We start from the raw sequence: 19,062 nt of genomic DNA, 5'->3' as shown, positions 1-19,062 counted from the left end.
CATTCGTTCCATTAGTTCTACTAGGTTCAAAATCATCTCCAAAAATTGCAGCCGACGAAACTTCTTTGTTGCATTTTTGACGCGCGCAATCTAAGACAGCGCGGCATTGCGCAACTACGCGCCAATACCACCATCCCGAAGCAAAATATATTCTATCATTCTGGACGACACTAATTGTGGGAAATTTAAAATAAAATCCGTGTAAATGGATATTGATACAAGTAAGTTGTGGTTATATCCTTCCAATTGAACAATGCTAACAATTCTTCAGGTAGCAACCAACCAAGCGGCCTGCTTGATGCGATCGAGCACTTGGAAGCCGGTATGGACAAGAAATTTTCTCAAATGATATGGATTGTAAAAAATGTTAATAATGAGACCCGACAGTTGCATTCGTCCCGCCTAAGCAGCGATACACAGATGCCAGTCTGCTTGCCAAAACAATCGCTTCAAACGCGTACGAGAGCGGCATTCCGCAACCCGTGCTGGCCCGTCTCCTGAAGATCCTAACCACGAAAAATAACCTGGACCAAGGCACAGTTACAACACTGATCAAAAACCTGTACCCCGAGGAGAGAATCGCGTCCAAGAATGTCACTCAAGTGGTGTGCTGTCTTGGGCCCAGCAAGAACAAACCGAGCCCCGCCACACAGGCTCTGCTATTACGCTGGTTGATTCTTGCCTATGATATTCTTGAGGATAGGACACATCTTGCCAAACTTTATGCTGTTCTTTTCAACTATTTGGACATGATTAGTTTGCGGAAACCACTGTGTCACCTTCTCTCGCTTATTACAAGACGAAAACACGTCAAGCCATTCCGCATCCAAGCCTTGATGGAGTTGATCCAGACTGCCGGTGGTGAAGACAGAGAGCTTATCAGCCTTCTGAAGATTTTCAAGAATTATTACCCCGACATCATTCTCGGTGAGTTTGGAGGATCGAGGAGGAATGCACTCTTCTTCAAACACCTAGACCCCGAATGGTCAAGCCATGCGAAGATGCTACAAGATCAGAACATGGAAAGAGCGCAAGCCGGCCAGGGATCCAGTTTCCAAGTCGTTCCTCGAGGGACTGTGAAAAGAAGTAGGATTGAAGTGGTTATTCCGACTCTGCAAACTTCACGGGTATCTCATAAGCACACATCCCTGGAGGAACTTCGTGACGTTGGCCATTTTGTCGACAAACTCGACAAGATAGAGTTACCAAATCAAATCATCTCAACTTTGGGCGATGCAATGGCTCAGAAGTATCTTCATCTGGTCCAATCCGAACTTGCACATCATCGTCTAAATGAATGGCTGAGAAGTTTCCTGGAGGATAAGTTGGAGACGCTGCGTGAGGACGAAGATGATGACCCCGAGACATTATCATATGTGTTCAATTTTGTTGTGGGATATGCATCCTATACGAAGGTGAGTTCTTGGGATAGATCGCTGGCAACTCAAACACTGACAAAATATTAGGACCTCCCATCCCCAATGCGTTCCTTTTTGAAGTCTTATCTGCAAATATGGAATGGCAAGGATAATCTTGACCATGTCTTCCGACTTCTCCAGTACATCCCAGTTGAATCTTTCGGGTCTCTTCGAAGTGAATTATTGTCACCATTAGAGTCAGCCGTGTTGGATGAGAGTCTTCGTTCCAGAACAGTGTTGCTAGGTTTTTATTCAGCGTTGATCAATCAATGGGGTGTGAAACTTCGATCACAGTCAGATACAAGAGAAGAATCAGTCCATCTGAGTCAAATCATCGTGCACGCCGAGCTCCTAGCCTCTTCGATTCTGGAGTTCTCAGTGGAGGATGAGGATAGAAAGTCCAAGCCAGCTACAGTCTCCGTGCTCGACTTCTACAGAACCCTCTCAGAAATCTTTTCTCACGCACCCCAGGACGCTCGATTCCGCCTTACACTTCCGCACGCGCAAACCGTATACACACTCGCCTTCACACCCAGTGTCGCTGTGATCTCAACCCTCAACTCCATCTTGGCCATTTATAAATCTGCATTCGAGGCTTCTCTGAATTCTCAAGTTCTCCAAGCACACAACTCCCCAGCTTATGGAACAGAACTCGTTAGCCGGTTCAACGGATATGTCATGGACATGTGCAATGTACTATGGCGTAACCGTGCACTAAACACCGAAGACCCGAATGCGCTAGGCTGCCTTGTCCCAGCACCGACCACCACTGCTCTGACAAACTATATCAAGAACTTGTCCGAGGCGGCAAGGCATTATGACCGTGAAAGTGCATTCCATATGAATCTTACATCGATATTCTCCCTCAGTCACCACGCTGCATTCTGCAACCTGTCTGCGGCTTGCTTCGCGGAACTGGAGGAGGACCAGCAGGTTGCGGATCACCGCCCGAAATTGAGAAAGCCAGTCATCCAGAAAGTGCTACTGGCATTGGAGAAGGATGGTGGTGCTAAGATTACATGGCAGGAATACCGTGTACATATGCTGAATTGGTTGGATGCGATTGGGTGTCGGGGTACTGGTATTCTGATGAGAAGCACAATGAAGGCTTTGCGCAAGGATTAATAATAATAGTTGGTGAGATTTGACGCCAAACCAAGAAATGAAAGTTCCCATAACGCCATTGAAATGCTTGGTATCGGTGTAATACATATTGTACATGCTCGACCCTTGATATCGGACAGTCTTAGTTTGAGACTCATCACAGCATAGCGTTGAAGAGGTCAGAACTTCTCTATCGAGTTCAGGTATATTTCTTGAACACTTGGATCTTCTCGCAGAGTACTCAAAAGGTCCTCAAGATCTTTCACCTGTTCTTCGTCCTTGACCTCGACCATGCTATCCTTGTTGGGATCCCAGAATATCTCTAATTCCTCAATTCTGAGGCTTGAGAGCTTCGCAAATGTCTCACCCACAGTTTTTGTCTCTGACGGATCCGTCAAGATCACGAGGCGACCCTTGTCATCAGTGGTGATATCCGCCGCTCCTGCTTCGATTGCCTGGTCCAAGTAGTCGTCTGCATTCACGCCGTCTTTCTTCTCCATAACAACCCTCCCCTTCCTCTCAAAGAGGAATGTAGTCGGGGTTATGATTCCTCCATTGTCTTTAATCATATAGCGAACGTCCTGTAGCACGCGCGCCTTCTGATCTGTTTGGCACTCCACAACTGCAGCCACTGAACCAGGCAGCATGGCCTCAATTGTCAGAGATTCTAGTGCTTGACCTGAAACACTAAGTCCTTGTCCGCGAGCAATTGCTGCCTCGATAATGAGTTTCGGGATGGAGGCTCGTCTCGCATTCGACAGCGCGAGGGCTAGACGAGGATTGTACTTCGTGTCAGGTCCCCACACTAGAATAGAAGATTAGGATCAGAGATATGCAGAATTGAATGATCATACATACTCTGTGTAGCACTGGCAATTTCCTTTCCTACAATTTGACGTTCCCGGCTCTTGGCCTTGTCGTTTTTGGCCTTGTCATGCTTAATTGTGGACCATTTGTTGTGACCAGAGAGGATGGTCGATGAGGTGCTGAAGTAGCGACACTCATGACAGGTAGAATCGACCCACCGTGGCTGCCGCAGCAGCCTACTAAGCCTAAGAGCCATGGTGCTTTTCCTTCTCTGTATATTGTAGATGAAGATCTGATCTCCATTGAGATTCCTTCGGGCGGCTGTTTATCCGATCTCCGCTGGACAGTGAGGCCACAAGATAAGGAGAACATGGGGTTGACGCAACTACTGTGAACTAAAACATTCACACCTTTTTTTTTTCTTTTTCTTTCTTCCTTATGGGGCTACGTTTGCCTTGAATATATCTCATGTCTTCGTCCGATACAGCCCCAGCAACCTCCCCTCCACAAAATGGGGCCCCGGAGCTTGATATTCCCAAACTACACGCCCTCCCCTCCGAACAACAAGAGCTGTACATGCTTACGTTCACCTCCGACCTCGTACGCTACATATCTGGATTAGAAGCTGCAGAAGTTACATCGCAACAAAAGGATCTTAAAAAGGAATTATTCAAGATATTGAACCTCCCTTCACCGACTATCACTCGAGTCCTACGCAACAATCTAGGGCGATGTTTTGGCACAATACTCAGCAAAGGCGATCGCGGGATCCTCTTCGAAACAATCACAGACCTGCTGGCAATTCTGAATGCTGGCAAGAGTGAAGCTGAATTGAAGACTAAATTCGCTGCAGCGCATTGTCTAGGGGAGGTCTTTGCGACAGCCGGTGAGAGCGCGTTCATGCAGTCCAATGTTGCGGTTTCAGGCGCACTCAAACTGCTGAAGTCAGCAAGCAACCATACCGGTCTTAGGGGAGTTCTCTTTGCAGTGATGCGCAAGATTGTTGTTGGAATTGGAGTTCCGATCGATGAAGGAACCGCCCGCGACATCTGGAAGCAGGCCCGAAATGCTGCTATCAGCGATAAGTCCATTTTCGTTCAAGTCCATGCGTGCCGCTGCCTGGAGCAGTTGATTGCCACGACACCATTCTTCGATAATACACATGACTTTGAACACCTCAAAACCCTTGTATGGAAGGTTATCGACAGCCCCGTTGCGCCGGTACGCCACGCCATAGCTGCGGTTCTCGGCCAGGCACTGATCAATCTACATGCTACGGATGCGCACATCACGGCCACCCCGAAACCGAAATCGAAAAAATCGAAGCGCATGTCGAAGAAACCTGGTGGGGCGCTTGGAGATGAGGAAGAGGCGGAGATGTCAGAGTCGTCTGCCCCCAAGAAAACCGACTCGCGCCTATACTTCCTTCTTCCGGACTTGTTGAGGCAGCTTTCGACCCAATATCTAAAGAGTACTACTTCGAATCGCTCACGCGCTGGAATTTGTATATGCTACAAATACGTTGTGCGTAATCTGGGAGACAAGATCGTCGAAGAGCGCTATGGTCAGATTGCGACCAACTTGCTTGTCGAATTGTTGAATCATCCCACCGTCACATACAACCGCTTCCGCCTACTCATGACCAGGAAGTTTATCAAGAGTATCCTCGAAGATACCATTGGCCAGGAATTGCTGCGCGAGAACAGTCAACTCAATGCCGCAACATGGCTAATCAACGATATCCTCAAGGATTATCCCCAGGTTCTCCAGGAACGTCGCGAGCCCAGCAAGTACACACTGACGAGTGCAGTCAGCGCTCTGTCGTCGTTGATTTCATCGCTTGGTTCCGCCTTCAGCGCTCAGGCTGATAACTGCCGAGATGCTCTGCTTCAGGTCCTTCCCCACCCTAGCTACACCGTTCAGGTCCACGCTGCGCATTGTCTACGAAACTTCGTCTTGGCCTCTCCCCATCAGCTGCTGTCATGTGTGACAATCTGCATGAACAGTCTGAACAGGGAAATCGGACAGCTAGGCACACCGCGCCAGTCGCCTCGCCGGTGTGTTGGCTATGCCAATGGATTATCTGCAATGCTTAGTACTTCTCGTTTACAACCACTGTATGGAGCAGTTGATGTGTTTGCGCGCGTTTTTACCCAGGCAACCGATCTCCTCAAGACGAGCGGCACTTCTGAGCTTCGAGTTGCGAGCATTCAAATCCAGGTTGCGTGGATTCTGATTGGAGGTTTGATGCCTCTAGGGCCCAGCTTTGTCAAGACCCATCTGTCTCAATTGATGCTTCTCTGGAAGAATGCACTTCCCAAACACCTGGGCAAGGAGAACGCTGCCAAGCCAAGTAGCGTTGAGATCAGTTTCCTGACTCATGTGCGGGAGTGTGCGCTCGGCTCGTTGCTAGTGTTCATGGAGTTTAACAGCAAATTGATCACATCAGATGGCGCAAAGAGAATCGCTGCGATGTTGCAAAATACCGTCGAATTCTTAGATGACTTGCCTAAGCCGAAGGCTATGGAAGACCTTTCACAAAGGCTGCATCCATCCCTGCAATTACAAGATTATTCGACTATGGTGCGCCGACGTGTGTTGCAGTGTTTCTCGAAGCTTGTGCATGTCCACCCACCTAGTCATGGAGACATTATTTCCCAGTCCAGACTTCTCAGCCTGGCTATTTCCTCATTCGCAGACCCAGATGCCCAGTACAAACAACTGGAAAGCTCTATTTCCGGCTCCACTGGCCAATTTGATGGCCTATGGGATCTATGTGATAATTACGGATTTGGTGTCACTGGACTCTCCCGAGAATATATTCGTGCTACACTGTCTGGCAACCAGGAAGATGACAAGAGCCCTGCCTGGTCCGCACTTGATTCCGTGGACCAAATTGTGGACGACACCTTGACTTTCCCTATTTGTCAAGCTAGCGAACATGACGCGATCCTTCTATACAGTTTGCGAGATGGAGATGACCTTGCTGTTGATCCCCCAACAACAGGAGTTGTCAACTCGGCAATCGGTTTGTTTTCTGTGGCCCTGGCTCTTCATTCGTCCAAAATCCAGGAAAGCAGCGTGGAACAGATCGCTACGTTCCTCTCTTCTCCTAGCCTACAAAGAAATCCCGGCAGGAGAGCAGCATTGGTCATCAACATCTCGGTCGCCCTTTTACAAACTCTGAAAGTTGCTGTTAAGGAGACAGACTTTGTGCCTGGCAAGCTAAACCCATCCACTGATAAGATTTTACAAGAGCTTCTCCAGAAGTTCGTCGTAGATGCCGACCCGATTGTTCGCACAATCGGAGTTGAAGCACTGGGACGGCTTTGCGACAGTGCTGGAAACACGTGCACCAACACACAGGTTAATTGGCTTGTTGACACCATTGTCGAAAACAGAGAGCCTAACGCTAGAGCTGGCTGTGCTGCCGCCTTGGGATGTATCCATGCCCAGATTGGCGGAATGGCAGCTGGTCTACACCTCAAAACGATTGTTGGCGTTTTAATGTCTTTGTGTAATGACCCTCACCCTGTTGTCCATTTCTGGGCCCTTGGAGGCCTGGAGAGAGTTGCCAACTCCGCTGGCTTGACATTCTCGCCTTTTGTCTCCGGCTCTTTAGGGATGCTTGCCCAACTCTACATCGCTGATACCCACAACGAGGAGGCAGCCGCGTTGGCGACCTCCAACATTGAAATGTCATTCTTGACACCAGTCGTGATCAGTCGATGCGTAGACTCTCTCATTAATGTTCTTGGGCCGGACTTGCAAGACATCGCGAAGACCCGAAATCTCATTTTGACCCTGCTTCGCCAATTCCAGATGGAGGAAAACCCAGCATTGGCGACGGAAAGTTCCAAATGTTTGGATCACTTCTCGATGTATGCCCCCAGCTATATCGATTTTGAGGCATACGTGAAGCGATTGCAGACTGAGCTTCGAACAAACAACTTCCTCATGCGAGACGTGGCAGTTCGCGGGCTCAACAACCTCATGAAACGAGACGCATCGTCTGTGATGCAGACGCTGGGTCAGTCTTTGGAAGATGACATCTGGCTCGCATTCGATGAAGCGCCGAACAACAAATCGGTCAAGTCAATGATCCAAGACTGGCTACAGCAGACTGCTTTAACAGAAACCGAGATGTGGATCCAACGTTGTCAAACCATCATGACCAAGACGCGCCACAAGGTGGAACCCGTGCCTTCTACGGCTCTTCAAACTGCAGCTGCTGATATCCCCGATGACGAGGTTGCCGGGTTTGCCTCGGCTGCTGGGGAGGGGCAAAGTGACCTGGCGAACGAAAGCATCTCTGGCCAAGAATTACTGAAGTGGCAAACCCGCAACTTTGCCATGAGCTGTCTCTCCGAACTTCTGGCTACTGTCCAAGAGGCGATCCTCCCAGATTCTGCCATCCCAGCGGAGTTAGCTCTCCAGAAGAACGTCGGAGATATTGTGAGAATGGCCTTTTCAGCATCTACCGCCAACGTCATTGAGCTGCGCGTGTGGGGATTAAAGATCATCGACCAGGTCCTTACCATGTTCGGCAAGACACCGGATCCTGACTTTGCTGAAGCCTCGCTCTTGGAGCAATATCAAGCTCAGATTGGGTCTGCACTTACTCCTGCCTTTGCTACAGATTCCTCTGCGGAGTTAGCCTCAGAGGCTATCAATGTGTCTGCGACTTTCATTGCTACAGGAATCGTAACAAATGTCGACCGCATGGGGAGAATCCTGAAGCTTTTGGTGCTCGGCCTTGAGAACTTCGCGAAGAACCCAGAGACTACTGAAATCGGTGATCTCAAAGGTCTAAACTCAAATGCTCGAGTGATGGTAAAACTCGCTCTGTTCTCGGCGTGGGCTCGGCTCCAGATCGCAAGCATCGATCATGAGTACTTGACCCAGGTGGTCCAGCCTTATATTGCCAAACTCACACCTTTATGGCTTTCATCTCTTCAAGAATATGCTCGATTGCGCTTTGAGCCAGACATCTCCGGTAGCTTGGGGACAAGCTCCAGCAGCGACCTGGATGAAGTGTATGCCGCGTTAAATCGGGAGACTTTGTTGAAGGTAAGCCCTAAAATACCTATTGTATTTGACGAACACTAATAATATCTTTAGTTTTACCAAGATACGTGGTTATCTTTAGTGGATGCGATTGCTGGGCTCGTTGAGAAAGATATCGACTTCGTTTTCGATGCGTTGGATGGCAAGCTACAGCTACCCGAGGAGCCTAGTGCTGCCGAGGGCGAGAAGAAAGATGAAAAAGCCCTCAAGAAAAATGAAGGGAAAGGGCATGATATTAATTACCGCGAAGAGCCTGTTGCATTCTTCTTTGTTTTGTTCGGACTGGCTTTCGAAGCTTTAGTTGATCAAGGAACTTCGGCATCGCAGCGATTAGAGATTCTTCAGGCTCTGAAGCGAATCTTGAGGCCGGTCATCTCTGGAAACGCCATCTACCAAGATGCAATTTTCACAGAGACCATGGACAGTTTCGACCGTCTTGTGTTGACAGAAGCTATCCCCATCCAGACGGTCATTGTCGAGATTGCCCAAAACCTATCACTGGATCACCCTGCAGCAAAGGGTGATCTAGAACGCAGCGACCATCTTTCTGATGACATCGAGCAACTCTTCGAGCTCACAAGAAGCATCATTCTTGTTCTCGCTGGAATGCTTCCCAATCTCCGCGAATCGACACCACTTGCGCGATTCAACGTCACTTCGGATGAGTCTTTGACTCTCATTCGTTTAGCACTTCGTTCTCTCGTCGATGTTGCATCCGTATTCCCATCTATCATTCGCAACGATCTCCATGCTTGTATCCTACATATTTTCACAACTATCCTTGCAACTGGGGTCTGCCAAGCGGGGGTTGTTCCACAAGCTCTTCCCATATTCAGGCAGTTCGTTCACGGCATTACCAACACAACGGAATCGCCCGAAGACCTCGAGGTCGTGTCATTCCAGCTGCGAGGATGTCTCACGCGCTTCCTGACTATTCTCACCATCGCTCAGCGACGAGAATCGGATACCTCTATTCCCTGCGCCAAGAACACGCTCCTTGCTATCACTTTCCTCCTTACTGCCGGCGCACACGTCATCCCGCCCCACGAACCTGTCCTGATCCGAGTTCTAAATGAGTTGCTCGACTGTCTTCAAGATGTCGGTCTCTCTACTGTAGCAGCTAGCTGCCTCCGCTCAATCCTCATCAAGCCAGGTTCTCGTTCCATCACCGACGAAGTGATCGGCCGATATCTCATCCCGCGATTGATCGCCTTCATGGTTGCCTGCCCCTTGGATAACGGCGATATCCCCAGCGATCCAGAAAACTCCCGCACAGTGATTGCTCGCACGCTTGTGGCGTGCATCTCCAATGCCACTTTCTCCACTGACGATCTGCCCGCCGCTACCTCCCTCATCATGTCGGCACTATTGGCACGCGCCAAGCGTGAAGGCGAGTCGGTGCACCAAGAATCTGCAGGCCATCTGCTTGAGCTTGCCAAGGCCGACCAGCTTACTTTCCGGACGCTAGTTGCTACCATGAACGCAGATCAGAAGTCACTTCTAGAAGAGGTTCTTCGCAGTGTCGGAATCGGGGCTGTTACTTCGAACACTGGCGCTGAAACGGTAGACAATACTCCCCAGGCGGCGCCAAGTATAGCATTGCGCATGGATTTCTAGAAACTTTATATGGTATACCAGACAACACACTTTACGATACAGTTAAATGGATGCAACTTTTTTTTTTCATAATCCGGAAGACGTAGGCAAATTCAAGTGCAAAACCGCCTACATATTGAAGAGAGGAACGCTCAAGGCTGTATGATCTCAGGCACACGGGTCGATTCAGCACTCGCAATTCAGCACCATACCCAACTAGCATACAGAAAGAACAGGGGTTACTCCCCAAGGGATGAATTTGGAGAGGTGTAGGGGGTATAGGAAATGTGTCATTCTCAATCCGTATCTACTGGCTGCCTATACTCTCCGTCCCCTAATGACTACATAAGGAAACTCCGAAACAAAGAAAGAAGAGGCAAGGCCCACGGTAGTGGAGGTTCTCCCCCTACAATATATATAAATCAATGAATTGTAAAGCCGATATAGGGCCGATATCGACTTAGACCGGAGCTTATCCTTATCCTTACCCGATACATCAGGTGACCTTCCTATTCCCATCTCAGTTGTAGTTGCTTGTCTACTAGAGTTCAACTTGAGATCATTGTATGCCCGAATTCTCTTTGAGAGCCAGTCCCTCCCTGTGAGGTCGAAATGCCACCGGATCGGGGTCGTGCCTCCCGAGCATGCGCCTCATGCAGAAAACAAAAGACTAGATGCTATGAGGCCGGAATTCCTGGACGAGCATGCATGAGATGCGATCGACTTCACCAGAGTTGCTCCCTCGTCCAAACTGTTGTCTCGGACGAGGAATCAATAGCCCCCGCACCGGGCACGGATGCTCGGTATGAATGCCACAGCCCCTTTTGTAGCTCAAACTGACGGTTTCCATAGTTTGGAACGTCTTGAAAAGACTGTGGCTACTCTGCTCGATCGGCTTGGAGAAGGCCCAGCAAAATCTCCAAGTCAAGAGCAAAGTAGGCCCACCACCGAGCAGACGAGCCCGGTGACTGGCGGTGCGTACAAGGATACGGAATCTTCCGCGGCTCCGATTATGGTCATCCGCGATCTGGCAACGGACAGCGGTATCAAACCAATGTCCGATACCAAATCCCTGGGTGCGGCATTAGATGACCTTATTCCGCCCGATCTTGCACTTGCACTAATCACAATGTATGCTACCCTTTACATGAATTGCTTTATAATGACGAACTGCCACTAATTCTTTTTCATAGTTTTCTTGAACATTACGGTCGATGGGTTCTGTTCAATCCTCAGTGCGACCCAAGCGAGCTTCTCCGCCGAGTGAAAAAATCGAGCTTGCTATTTTGCGCTTGTTCTCTGATCGCCGTGCGGCACACTTCTGAGGAATTGGCTGCAAGCCTTGCTCCAAAGTTGTATGAGTATGCCCGCTCTCTTGTTTCTACCACTCTTCTAGTTGCCCCACAGCCTATTGAGTTCTTCCAGGCGACTCTGATCCTGTCTATGTGGTCGACGACTGTCGGACAGGTGCCTTTAAGTATTGATAGCTGGCTTTTGAGCGGATTCGCTCTACAGCACTCCCATTCGAGTCCGCTGTTCACTGATGTTACAACTCAATCTCATCCTCCAAATAAATTGGACGAGGAAACCATGGATAATTGCTATCTGTGGAATCATCTCTGTCTTGCTCACATACATTATTGTGTTGGGACCAGCCGTCGATCTATGCTACAACCCTGGCAAATTGAGCGATGTCGCGCTATCATCGTTTCAGATCATGCGATCAATTTTGAAGTGCGCATGGTAGCCGAGATTTACCTTTACTGGACTGTATATGAACACCTCATTCAGGAGTCGGTCGATTTGCTGAAATCGGTGGCAGCTTTGCAGACCTGGCGACGAAAATGGGAATTGGTTCTTGGTATGCTATTTTTTATTTCCATCACCTCATCCCTTCTAATAAATTTTACGATCAGAGCAACCGAGGTCTCAGTTTCTCTCAATGGGCTTCCATTTCTGCCATCTGCTTCTCTACGAGCATGCCCTGAAAACCAAGTCTTCCCGAGCTAGAGAATCAGTCGTATCAGAAATGATTCGCCATTCCACGGCAATTGTGCAATTAGCCATGAATACAGTAGATGAACGCACCCGCCATTTGACCGATCACATCTACCATATGATCACATTTGCGGCAATTATCGTCTGCCGCTTGCTAAATGCCTACCAAGAACAGGTTGCCTCGACTCACAACGTCGATGAGCTCGAATTGCTTGTACGTGACTTAGTGCAGTGGCTGTACTCCATTGGATTGCCATGCCATGCAGCGCATACTTTAGGAAATATCGTCGCGAAGGTGCATCAGAAATTACGACCGCACGTCGAGCTACCACCAGCAAATCCGCAACCATACGAGCTACTTGGCGAACTCAATAATCACTATTTTCCAGAATTTCTTGGATTGGGAATGTCAGCTGATGGGAATTGGGATCTTCTGTCCAATATGGGCCTCTTTCCGCAGAGTCCATCTCTTCCAGAGAGGCCTGACTGAATTTTCAAACAATATTAGAGGTGACTCAAAAACGACATAATGCGGCAACATAGCAACGGCCCTTCAATAGCCCCCATAACGCTTTTCAATCCACCGTAACAGAGGGAATGCGGCCCCAGAGAACGCAAATGTCAACTCGTGACCTATATTTGCACCTTTCTTGCCAATCAAAGAAGCAATAGGGCCTGAATACCAGGCGGTTTTCATACCAAGAGCAGCACCCACGAATCCCAAGGCGAAAGCCCCGATCGCGGCCCATCCAAATGGCAAAAAAGCAGTGCTGTTCCAAGCATCAAAATCATATCCTTTCCATCCACGCCGGAAAATGAAATGTTCTTCTATCACCAAAGTGATATGGATCACAGTCCAGTACCCAATCACACTAAGAAGTGTCTCTAGGGTATCAGCGAAATATCTGGCTGCGCAACAGCCAATTACTATCGCCGCGATGAATCCGAAAGTGACCATGACCACACGGGGAATTCGCATAGCCCACGGTCCCAGATTCTGTGCATGTAGTGCAAAGGAGTAGTTGTTTGGAATGTTGTTCTTTTCCAAAAATTAGCAGGCGAAATTTTAAAATAACCAACTGACAGACTCATTAACTTACTGGAATTGAGCTCAATGCTGCCAGCACCATCAAGAACTTTCCGAACCCCCCTGCTGGCTCCAATGCCATCTTAAGCAACCCCCCAATCGAAGAAGCTCCATATGCTTCTTTCCATGCTGGGTTGTTGATCGTACCTGTATACATGGCCGCACCAAGAGTCTGAACAAGCACAGTAGGAACAAAGATACCAACATAGGTAGCAGTGAAGATCTTCCAGCGTGGCGTACCCTTGGGCATGCGCACATTATAATCCGCTGCGCAATTTACCCAGGAGACTGAGAAGGAGAAGATCAAAGCAATGAAGCTAAGAATAGCAGCAGCTTTATCCGCCCCCTGAAGATGCACCTGATTCTCGCTGGTGAAATGTGAACCACCTGTCCCAGCTGCGACACACCACACAATAAACGGCAGTATCCAGATCAATGTGTCGAGACGGTGGATCCAGTTAATACCCAGAACGCAGATGACCCAGACAGCCACACAGATCACGATTACGCCAGCCCAGATGGGGAAACGACCATCCGAGACGGCGTGTAGGACGGCTGCGCCCGAGATTGAGTTGATTGCGTTCCAGCCCGTTGTAGCAATCATGGAGAATACAACGACGAGCATGTTTCCCCAGTAGCCGAATGAGTATCGCCTGGGAGGGTTCGAGTGTCAGTGGGATATTCGGTGCAGAGAGCTAGTCATGGAAATAGATTACTCACGAGAAGGTCGTCATGCGTAGCCCGGTTAATCCAAATACAGATGTCCAGGCTGGTAGCAAATTGGTTGTCACATTGACCACGAGAATGACGATGAAGCAGTCCCAAAAGGGAAGGCCCATAGAGCCTCCCAGGGAGCCGATGTTGAGGGTGGCTACAGCCATGTTTGCGCTGAACCTATAGATTCAAAGTGGTATGTTAGTGGTGATCTATACATCATATGTACATATTCACTCGGGCACCAGTCCTACCAGAATGTAGCAGCATGCCAAAACTTGGTTGTATTCTGTTGTCGTTCTTCATCAGTGACTCGTTCGATGCCACCTTCTTCGATGGAGAATCTTCCACCAAAGAATGACCGATGAGGCTTCATTGTCCCTGATTCAGGATGTGGCTTCTCTGATCCTGGCTGTGGTTTCTGAAAAGATTCATTATAATTGTCCATTTCGATGAGTAGCTCGAGATAGAAAACAAGAGTGAAGCCAAATCGAAACTCTACGTCGGGGAGTCTCCTTTCTATATCTCCACCATGTCTCCTTTTCCTGCACAGCTTCTACCTATCGGTAACACATTACACGCTGAAGTAACACGATACACACTGAAGCCACACAATATTTCACACTAAATTAAACGTATTAGCTTCCGTGATTGGGCTTATCTCACGCCATATCTAACCTCTCTTGGCTAATACTTATCTTCCGCGGCATACCGCGGCATGCCGGTCCGGGGATGCCCTAAGAACGAAGAGTATAATCCACTTCCCTCGAATTTGGCGAACATAAAGTGCCGTCTATCTGCGTTGCCTTTCTTGTATTCAAAGTCAAATTCCTCAATCAATTGATCTATCTTCAATGGAGCAACACACCTTCCGCCGCCGAGGTCTCGGCCTTCGCGGAGTCGACGCTGAGCGCGTCTCTCCAGGCTACGTTCTATACGCGCCTCTCACCTCGAACACAGCACACCTTGTCTCTACAACTGGCAAGGAAGTGCACCGCTGGACTCTCCCCCACCGCGCCGGTCGGCACGCGCGTATCCTCGCAGATGGAAACCTCGCCTACAACAGCGCGCACCCGGACGCCCCTAACCTCTTCCCAATGTGGGCCAAGTACCGCGGCGGTCTTATGATACAAGTCAGCCCAGAGGGCGAGATCCTCCGTCAGTTCAGCGACCCACTGGCGCACCACGACCAGAACCACCTCGACGACGGCACAATCCTGTACACGACTCTTGAGCCACTCACCGAAGCCGAAGCTGCGCGCGTGCAAGGCGGAGTCCCATTCACCGAAGCACCAAATGGCGTTATCTACGGTGACTGCATCAAACTCGTCCAGCCTTGGTCAACAAGCAATACCTCCTCCTCCGCAGACTTCGACGGTAGCGGCGGTAAAACCGGTGCTAAGCTCCTTTGGGAGTGGCGCGCAATCGACCACCTCGACCCTACTCTCTTTGCTGCGCATGCACACTATACCCGTGAACACTGGCCGCTTATCAACAGTGTTTCGTTTGACTCGGCTGGAGATATTATTGCTTCGTCGCGGAATGCGTCCAGCGTGTTTGTTATCAGCCGTGCTACGGGTGAGATCAAGTGGTATCTTCCTACGCCGATTGTTAGCCAGCAGCACTGTGCTCATGAGATTAATAAGGAGGGTGATATATTGATTCTTGATAATGGTGTTTTCAGACCTGGTATTTCGGTGCCATTTTCCAGGGCTATTATTGTTTCTAAGGAGAAGAAAATTAAGTGGGAATACAAGGATTTCACAACCGGTGGGTTGGGATTCTTTACGCCATTCATGGGCTCTGCACAGAAGTTGGCTGGTGGAAATGTTCTCATTTGTGAGGCTGCTACCGGGCGGATTCTGGAGGTCACTGAGCGAGGTGAGCTTGTTTGGGAGTTTACTGTGCCTCAGCTAGGAGATTACAAGGAGGTTATGAAGAAGGAGGAATTGGGAGAGATTGAGGAGATTGGGTTTGATTATGCTAGCAATGCGGTGTTTAGGGCTTATAAGTATCGCGCTGACCAGGTGCCTTGGCTTAAGGAATAGTGGAGGGCTTCTAGCCAAAATTAAAAAAAAAAAGTGATATTATTATTTTTGTAATTTTTGTGATTTGAGTCTATCGTACATATCTGAGTAGGTGGATTTGCCATGTTCTGTTAAAAAAAAACATCGACTTTTGTCTAATTGATGGTGATACAGGCGGTGCAAAAGAATCTGGTCGAGTGGATGCATACATGAGACCTGAGACAAATGAAAGAAAAGAATATGTGGCTGATGGTTATAAGACATGGGGAGTGGAAAGGGTCAAGTAGATAACGAAAGAAGGCGTGCCAGGCGCCTGAAATTTATGTTCGAGATCTCAACCAAGGGATTCGCCGAGATGCGCTTCAGTAGACGGGACGACTGTCTGAATTCCACCATCTTCGACCACTCGAGTTTCAGTGGTGATTTCTTTGGTGACAACCGGCTCCTCTGCTTGTTTGGCTTTCTTGGGTTTAGGCTCCTTGCGCGTGGAAGCATACTTTAAGAAGACGATGATCATGACTTATAATAGTTAGCCACACGAAAGAACCAGTTAGTGAAGAATAGAGGCACTTACAAGCACAGATGGCAATCGTCATAGCGGCACGTCTGGTCAAAATCCAACGAAGACTTTCGATCTCACTCTTTCCATCACTGTTTAGTGAGACAGTGATTTTGTAGTTCAATTCCTGAACCGAGGTATCGATGCTCCGCTGCTGCTCTCGCGTGATCATCTTGTGATCATTGAACATGCCCTTGATGTCGTCTTTCATGCCTGCAAGTTCCTGACTGAGACGCTGCGAGATTATATCCGTTTCATGCTGCAATTGCGTGCGTGATGAGCGCTGATGCTGTATTTCCGAGTTACGAGCTGTTTGAAGCGATGTCTGGAGCTCGGAGCAGGCTGCTTTGAACAGGTATTCCTCATTCTCGACATCGGATTTGGAAGTGAGTGTCTCCCTAGCCATGGAGAGGTTGTTCTGTAGGATGGCCCGCACAGCCTTCATGATTGTAGTGGAGTGCTCTTCGCTAAATCCTCCCTTTGACAGATCCTGGACCAACGAATATGTGTCGAAATGATGCACATAGGGTGCTGGAGAAAAATGTGGCGGGCGATCTTCGGAAGGTCCCCCGGTTGGGGCTAGGTAAACTGACGGCGAGGGCATGTGTAGGACGTCCTCGAACGGGGTTTGGCTTGTGAACGAAGAGTTATCTGTATTTCCTTCTGGTTGACCTTCGGAAGGAGGGGACGAAGAAGCCGAAGCCTGTTCCTGTTCCTTTTCGGCATCTATATCCGTTGCCTTCTCCTCGTGCGGTTCCCGGTCTGTCGGGGGGTTGGTTCCCTTAGCTTCAGCTTCCATTTGTCGATCTAGGGCTGGGGTCGCCGAAGAATCAACATCTGCAGTGCCCTGTTCGCCTTCCTGCATTTGCGACTCCGACTGTGATTCTTCCGGCACAGCTTCCTCCGGCCCGGAGGCATTCACATCCTCATGTCCGGAAGATGGATCCCCTGGCACATCGTGAACCTGGCCATGTGAACCCTTCTTTGGACGCAAAGAAGGAGAAGAATTCGGTTCAACGGCTGGACCGTAACGCCGCTGGAAGGAATCGCGTTGGTGTTGCTGACTCGTATGGAAGCGTTGAGTGGGCCGGTATGGGATTCGAAGGGAGCGGTATGTTCTCGGTGCGCATGAACGCACAGCGCGCATCAAATTCGGATACAGGAACGGGAGCTTCGGTGTGGCCATGGTGGTAACCAGCATATGAAGAAGCTAACTTTCTTTCCCGCGGGGAATCATCAACGTCACCCGTCTCCGGCGATATATGATGAGTCAGCTCTGCACGTGCTCTCCTGAGGTCGGGGAAGTGTTTCTAAGGTTTTTGTTGCTTTTTGTTGCTTTTTTTTTGTATCTCGACATGGGCAAGATATTGAGGGTTTATTCTCTACAATTGACACATAATCGGATCGAGGTCCTTGAGATGTGACGAGCTCCGGACAATGCCCCAAGCTTCTCTAGTTGAGCTATCCAACCTCGGGAGGATCTGATTGGTTGCTGGTTTTACTCTATACACTCACAAGGATGTTCGACACTCCATTTGCCATCCCATGGCAGGCAGAAATAGACTGAGAGGGGAAAATCGGAGCTCCAACAGATGCAAAATCGTCAATCTCCCATTCCCAGCCACAAGTGCAAAAGATGACAGAGCCATGGGGGCTAGGCATGTGACTACCTAGTGTAGTTGTTGGTTACTACATATGTATCTACTCAATATCCGATAAAAATGACAACAATGACAACTTGAATGATGGATGGTACATCCCAGTGGTGATTTAATTCTGGAGTCATCCCATTTCCCAGGTAAGCGCTTGGTATATTGACTGTTAGGCGCGGATAGGCTCTAGGCCCAAGTCTACTAAGTGAGCTCGGAAGCAAGCAATAACGACTATATGCGATCAGAAAATACCAATGGTCCCAGTTGTTTGCACTGCATAGTCGTTACATTAACACAGCCAAGTGTGTGGTTTCATGGGCAGGTCATTTAAGTTTAAGCTCTCTGAGTCTCCATTGTCTGAGCAGATATATAATTTGGGAAGAACAAGCAAATCACATCCTTGTAAGGTCCTGGAAAGTTGCGCGCTTAGCGCAAATTAGTGGTCTTTTTAGGTTCCGTAAAATCATTAGGCCGAACCTTCCTTCAATGTCTCGAAGGCCTACCTATATCTGCCCAGGCATTCATAAACAATCCCCATTATAATTTTAATTAGAATGATATGAATACATATAGGTATCCCCATGGGCTTGCATCCCATCCATACATGAGTGGTGAGGCAATACTAGTCATCGTAGGCGGATACCTAAAAGCGAAACCCATGTCTAGACTTCCGGGCGTTTCTTTCTTTCTCGTTAAATGCAGTCAAATGCACCAACCATCGAAATACCAGTAACACGAAGTCAGTTCAAGAACCTGGCCAACCAAAGTTCGAACTCAGCACAAGGCAACACTGAAGCCACCAATGTCTCGACTACAAGTGTGGAACAAGAACAAGTGGATAGAGGAGCTTTCGTTGAATGGCTTGATCTTGACTATGCTCCCAATTCAATACCGAAACAGATCGACTGGAAGTCCATTCTTAAAGATGTTCGGAAAATTCATGGCTGTCGTCAGATCACATTTACATGTCCCATGGAAAACCCCTAGAGACTAGGGATGATAATACGTAAGATGCGATGCAGATCCCCTTTTG

At 48.8% G+C, this 19,062-nt stretch overlaps 8 protein-coding genes across 8 annotated transcripts; 5 read left to right on the top strand and 3 right to left on the bottom strand.

Moving 5' to 3' along the window:
- Window positions 1-205: 205 nt before the first annotated feature.
- Window positions 206-2,543, top strand: N7479_002773 (Mis6 domain protein; the record flags this gene model as incomplete). Its single annotated transcript, XM_057250470.1, has 4 exons — window positions 206-221; window positions 272-322; window positions 388-1,415; window positions 1,467-2,543. The coding sequence occupies 4 exons, from the start codon at window positions 206-208 to the stop codon at window positions 2,541-2,543; spliced, it is 2,172 nt and encodes a 723-aa protein (XP_057114902.1).
- A 158-nt stretch (window positions 2,544-2,701) lies between these two features.
- Window positions 2,702-3,585, bottom strand: N7479_002772 (post-initiation translation factor DPC29; the record flags this gene model as incomplete). The annotated part of the gene is made up of 2 exons (XM_057250469.1): window positions 2,702-3,327; window positions 3,381-3,585. 2 exons carry the CDS (start codon window positions 3,583-3,585, stop codon window positions 2,702-2,704), a joined length of 831 nt encoding a protein of 276 aa, XP_057114901.1.
- A 212-nt stretch (window positions 3,586-3,797) lies between these two features.
- Window positions 3,798-10,013, top strand: N7479_002771 (AP-1 complex accessory protein LAA1; the record flags this gene model as incomplete). The annotated part of the gene is made up of 2 exons (XM_057250468.1): window positions 3,798-8,399; window positions 8,451-10,013. The coding sequence occupies 2 exons, from the start codon at window positions 3,798-3,800 to the stop codon at window positions 10,011-10,013; spliced, it is 6,165 nt and encodes a 2,054-aa protein (XP_057114900.1).
- Window positions 10,014-10,604: 591 nt separating this feature from the next.
- N7479_002770 (Zn(II)2Cys6 transcription factor domain-containing protein) lies at window positions 10,605-12,480 on the top strand (the record flags this gene model as incomplete). Its single annotated transcript, XM_057250467.1, has 4 exons — window positions 10,605-10,795; window positions 10,845-11,123; window positions 11,186-11,853; window positions 11,909-12,480. 4 exons carry the CDS (start codon window positions 10,605-10,607, stop codon window positions 12,478-12,480), a joined length of 1,710 nt encoding a protein of 569 aa, XP_057114899.1.
- Window positions 12,481-12,543: 63 nt separating this feature from the next.
- Window positions 12,544-14,239, bottom strand: N7479_002769 (purine-cytosine permease family protein; the record flags this gene model as incomplete). Its single annotated transcript, XM_057250466.1, has 4 exons — window positions 12,544-13,029; window positions 13,091-13,730; window positions 13,798-13,971; window positions 14,046-14,239. 4 exons carry the CDS (start codon window positions 14,237-14,239, stop codon window positions 12,544-12,546), a joined length of 1,494 nt encoding a protein of 497 aa, XP_057114898.1.
- Window positions 14,240-14,645: 406 nt separating this feature from the next.
- N7479_002768 (uncharacterized protein) lies at window positions 14,646-15,839 on the top strand (the record flags this gene model as incomplete). The annotated part of the gene is made up of 1 exon (XM_057250465.1): window positions 14,646-15,839. One exon carries the CDS (start codon window positions 14,646-14,648, stop codon window positions 15,837-15,839), a length of 1,194 nt encoding a protein of 397 aa, XP_057114897.1.
- Window positions 15,840-16,152: 313 nt separating this feature from the next.
- N7479_002767 (CCDC90 family protein) lies at window positions 16,153-17,563 on the bottom strand (the record flags this gene model as incomplete). Its single annotated transcript, XM_057250464.1, has 2 exons — window positions 16,153-16,337; window positions 16,393-17,563. 2 exons carry the CDS (start codon window positions 17,561-17,563, stop codon window positions 16,153-16,155), a joined length of 1,356 nt encoding a protein of 451 aa, XP_057114896.1.
- A 1,162-nt stretch (window positions 17,564-18,725) lies between these two features.
- On the top strand, window positions 18,726-19,016 carry N7479_002766 (uncharacterized protein; the record flags this gene model as incomplete). The annotated part of the gene is made up of 1 exon (XM_057250463.1): window positions 18,726-19,016. One exon carries the CDS (start codon window positions 18,726-18,728, stop codon window positions 19,014-19,016), a length of 291 nt encoding a protein of 96 aa, XP_057114895.1.
- Window positions 19,017-19,062: the final 46 nt, after the last annotated feature.

Source organism: Penicillium vulpinum (assembly GCF_028829585.1).
Source record: "Penicillium vulpinum strain IBT 29486 chromosome Unknown utg000001l_segment0_segment0, whole genome shotgun sequence".
In the NCBI taxonomy this organism is placed as follows: Eukaryota; Fungi; Ascomycota; class Eurotiomycetes; order Eurotiales; family Aspergillaceae; genus Penicillium; species Penicillium vulpinum.
The sequence above is the reverse complement of the archived record's forward strand: the minus strand, read 5'-3'. Positions and strand labels throughout refer to the sequence as shown.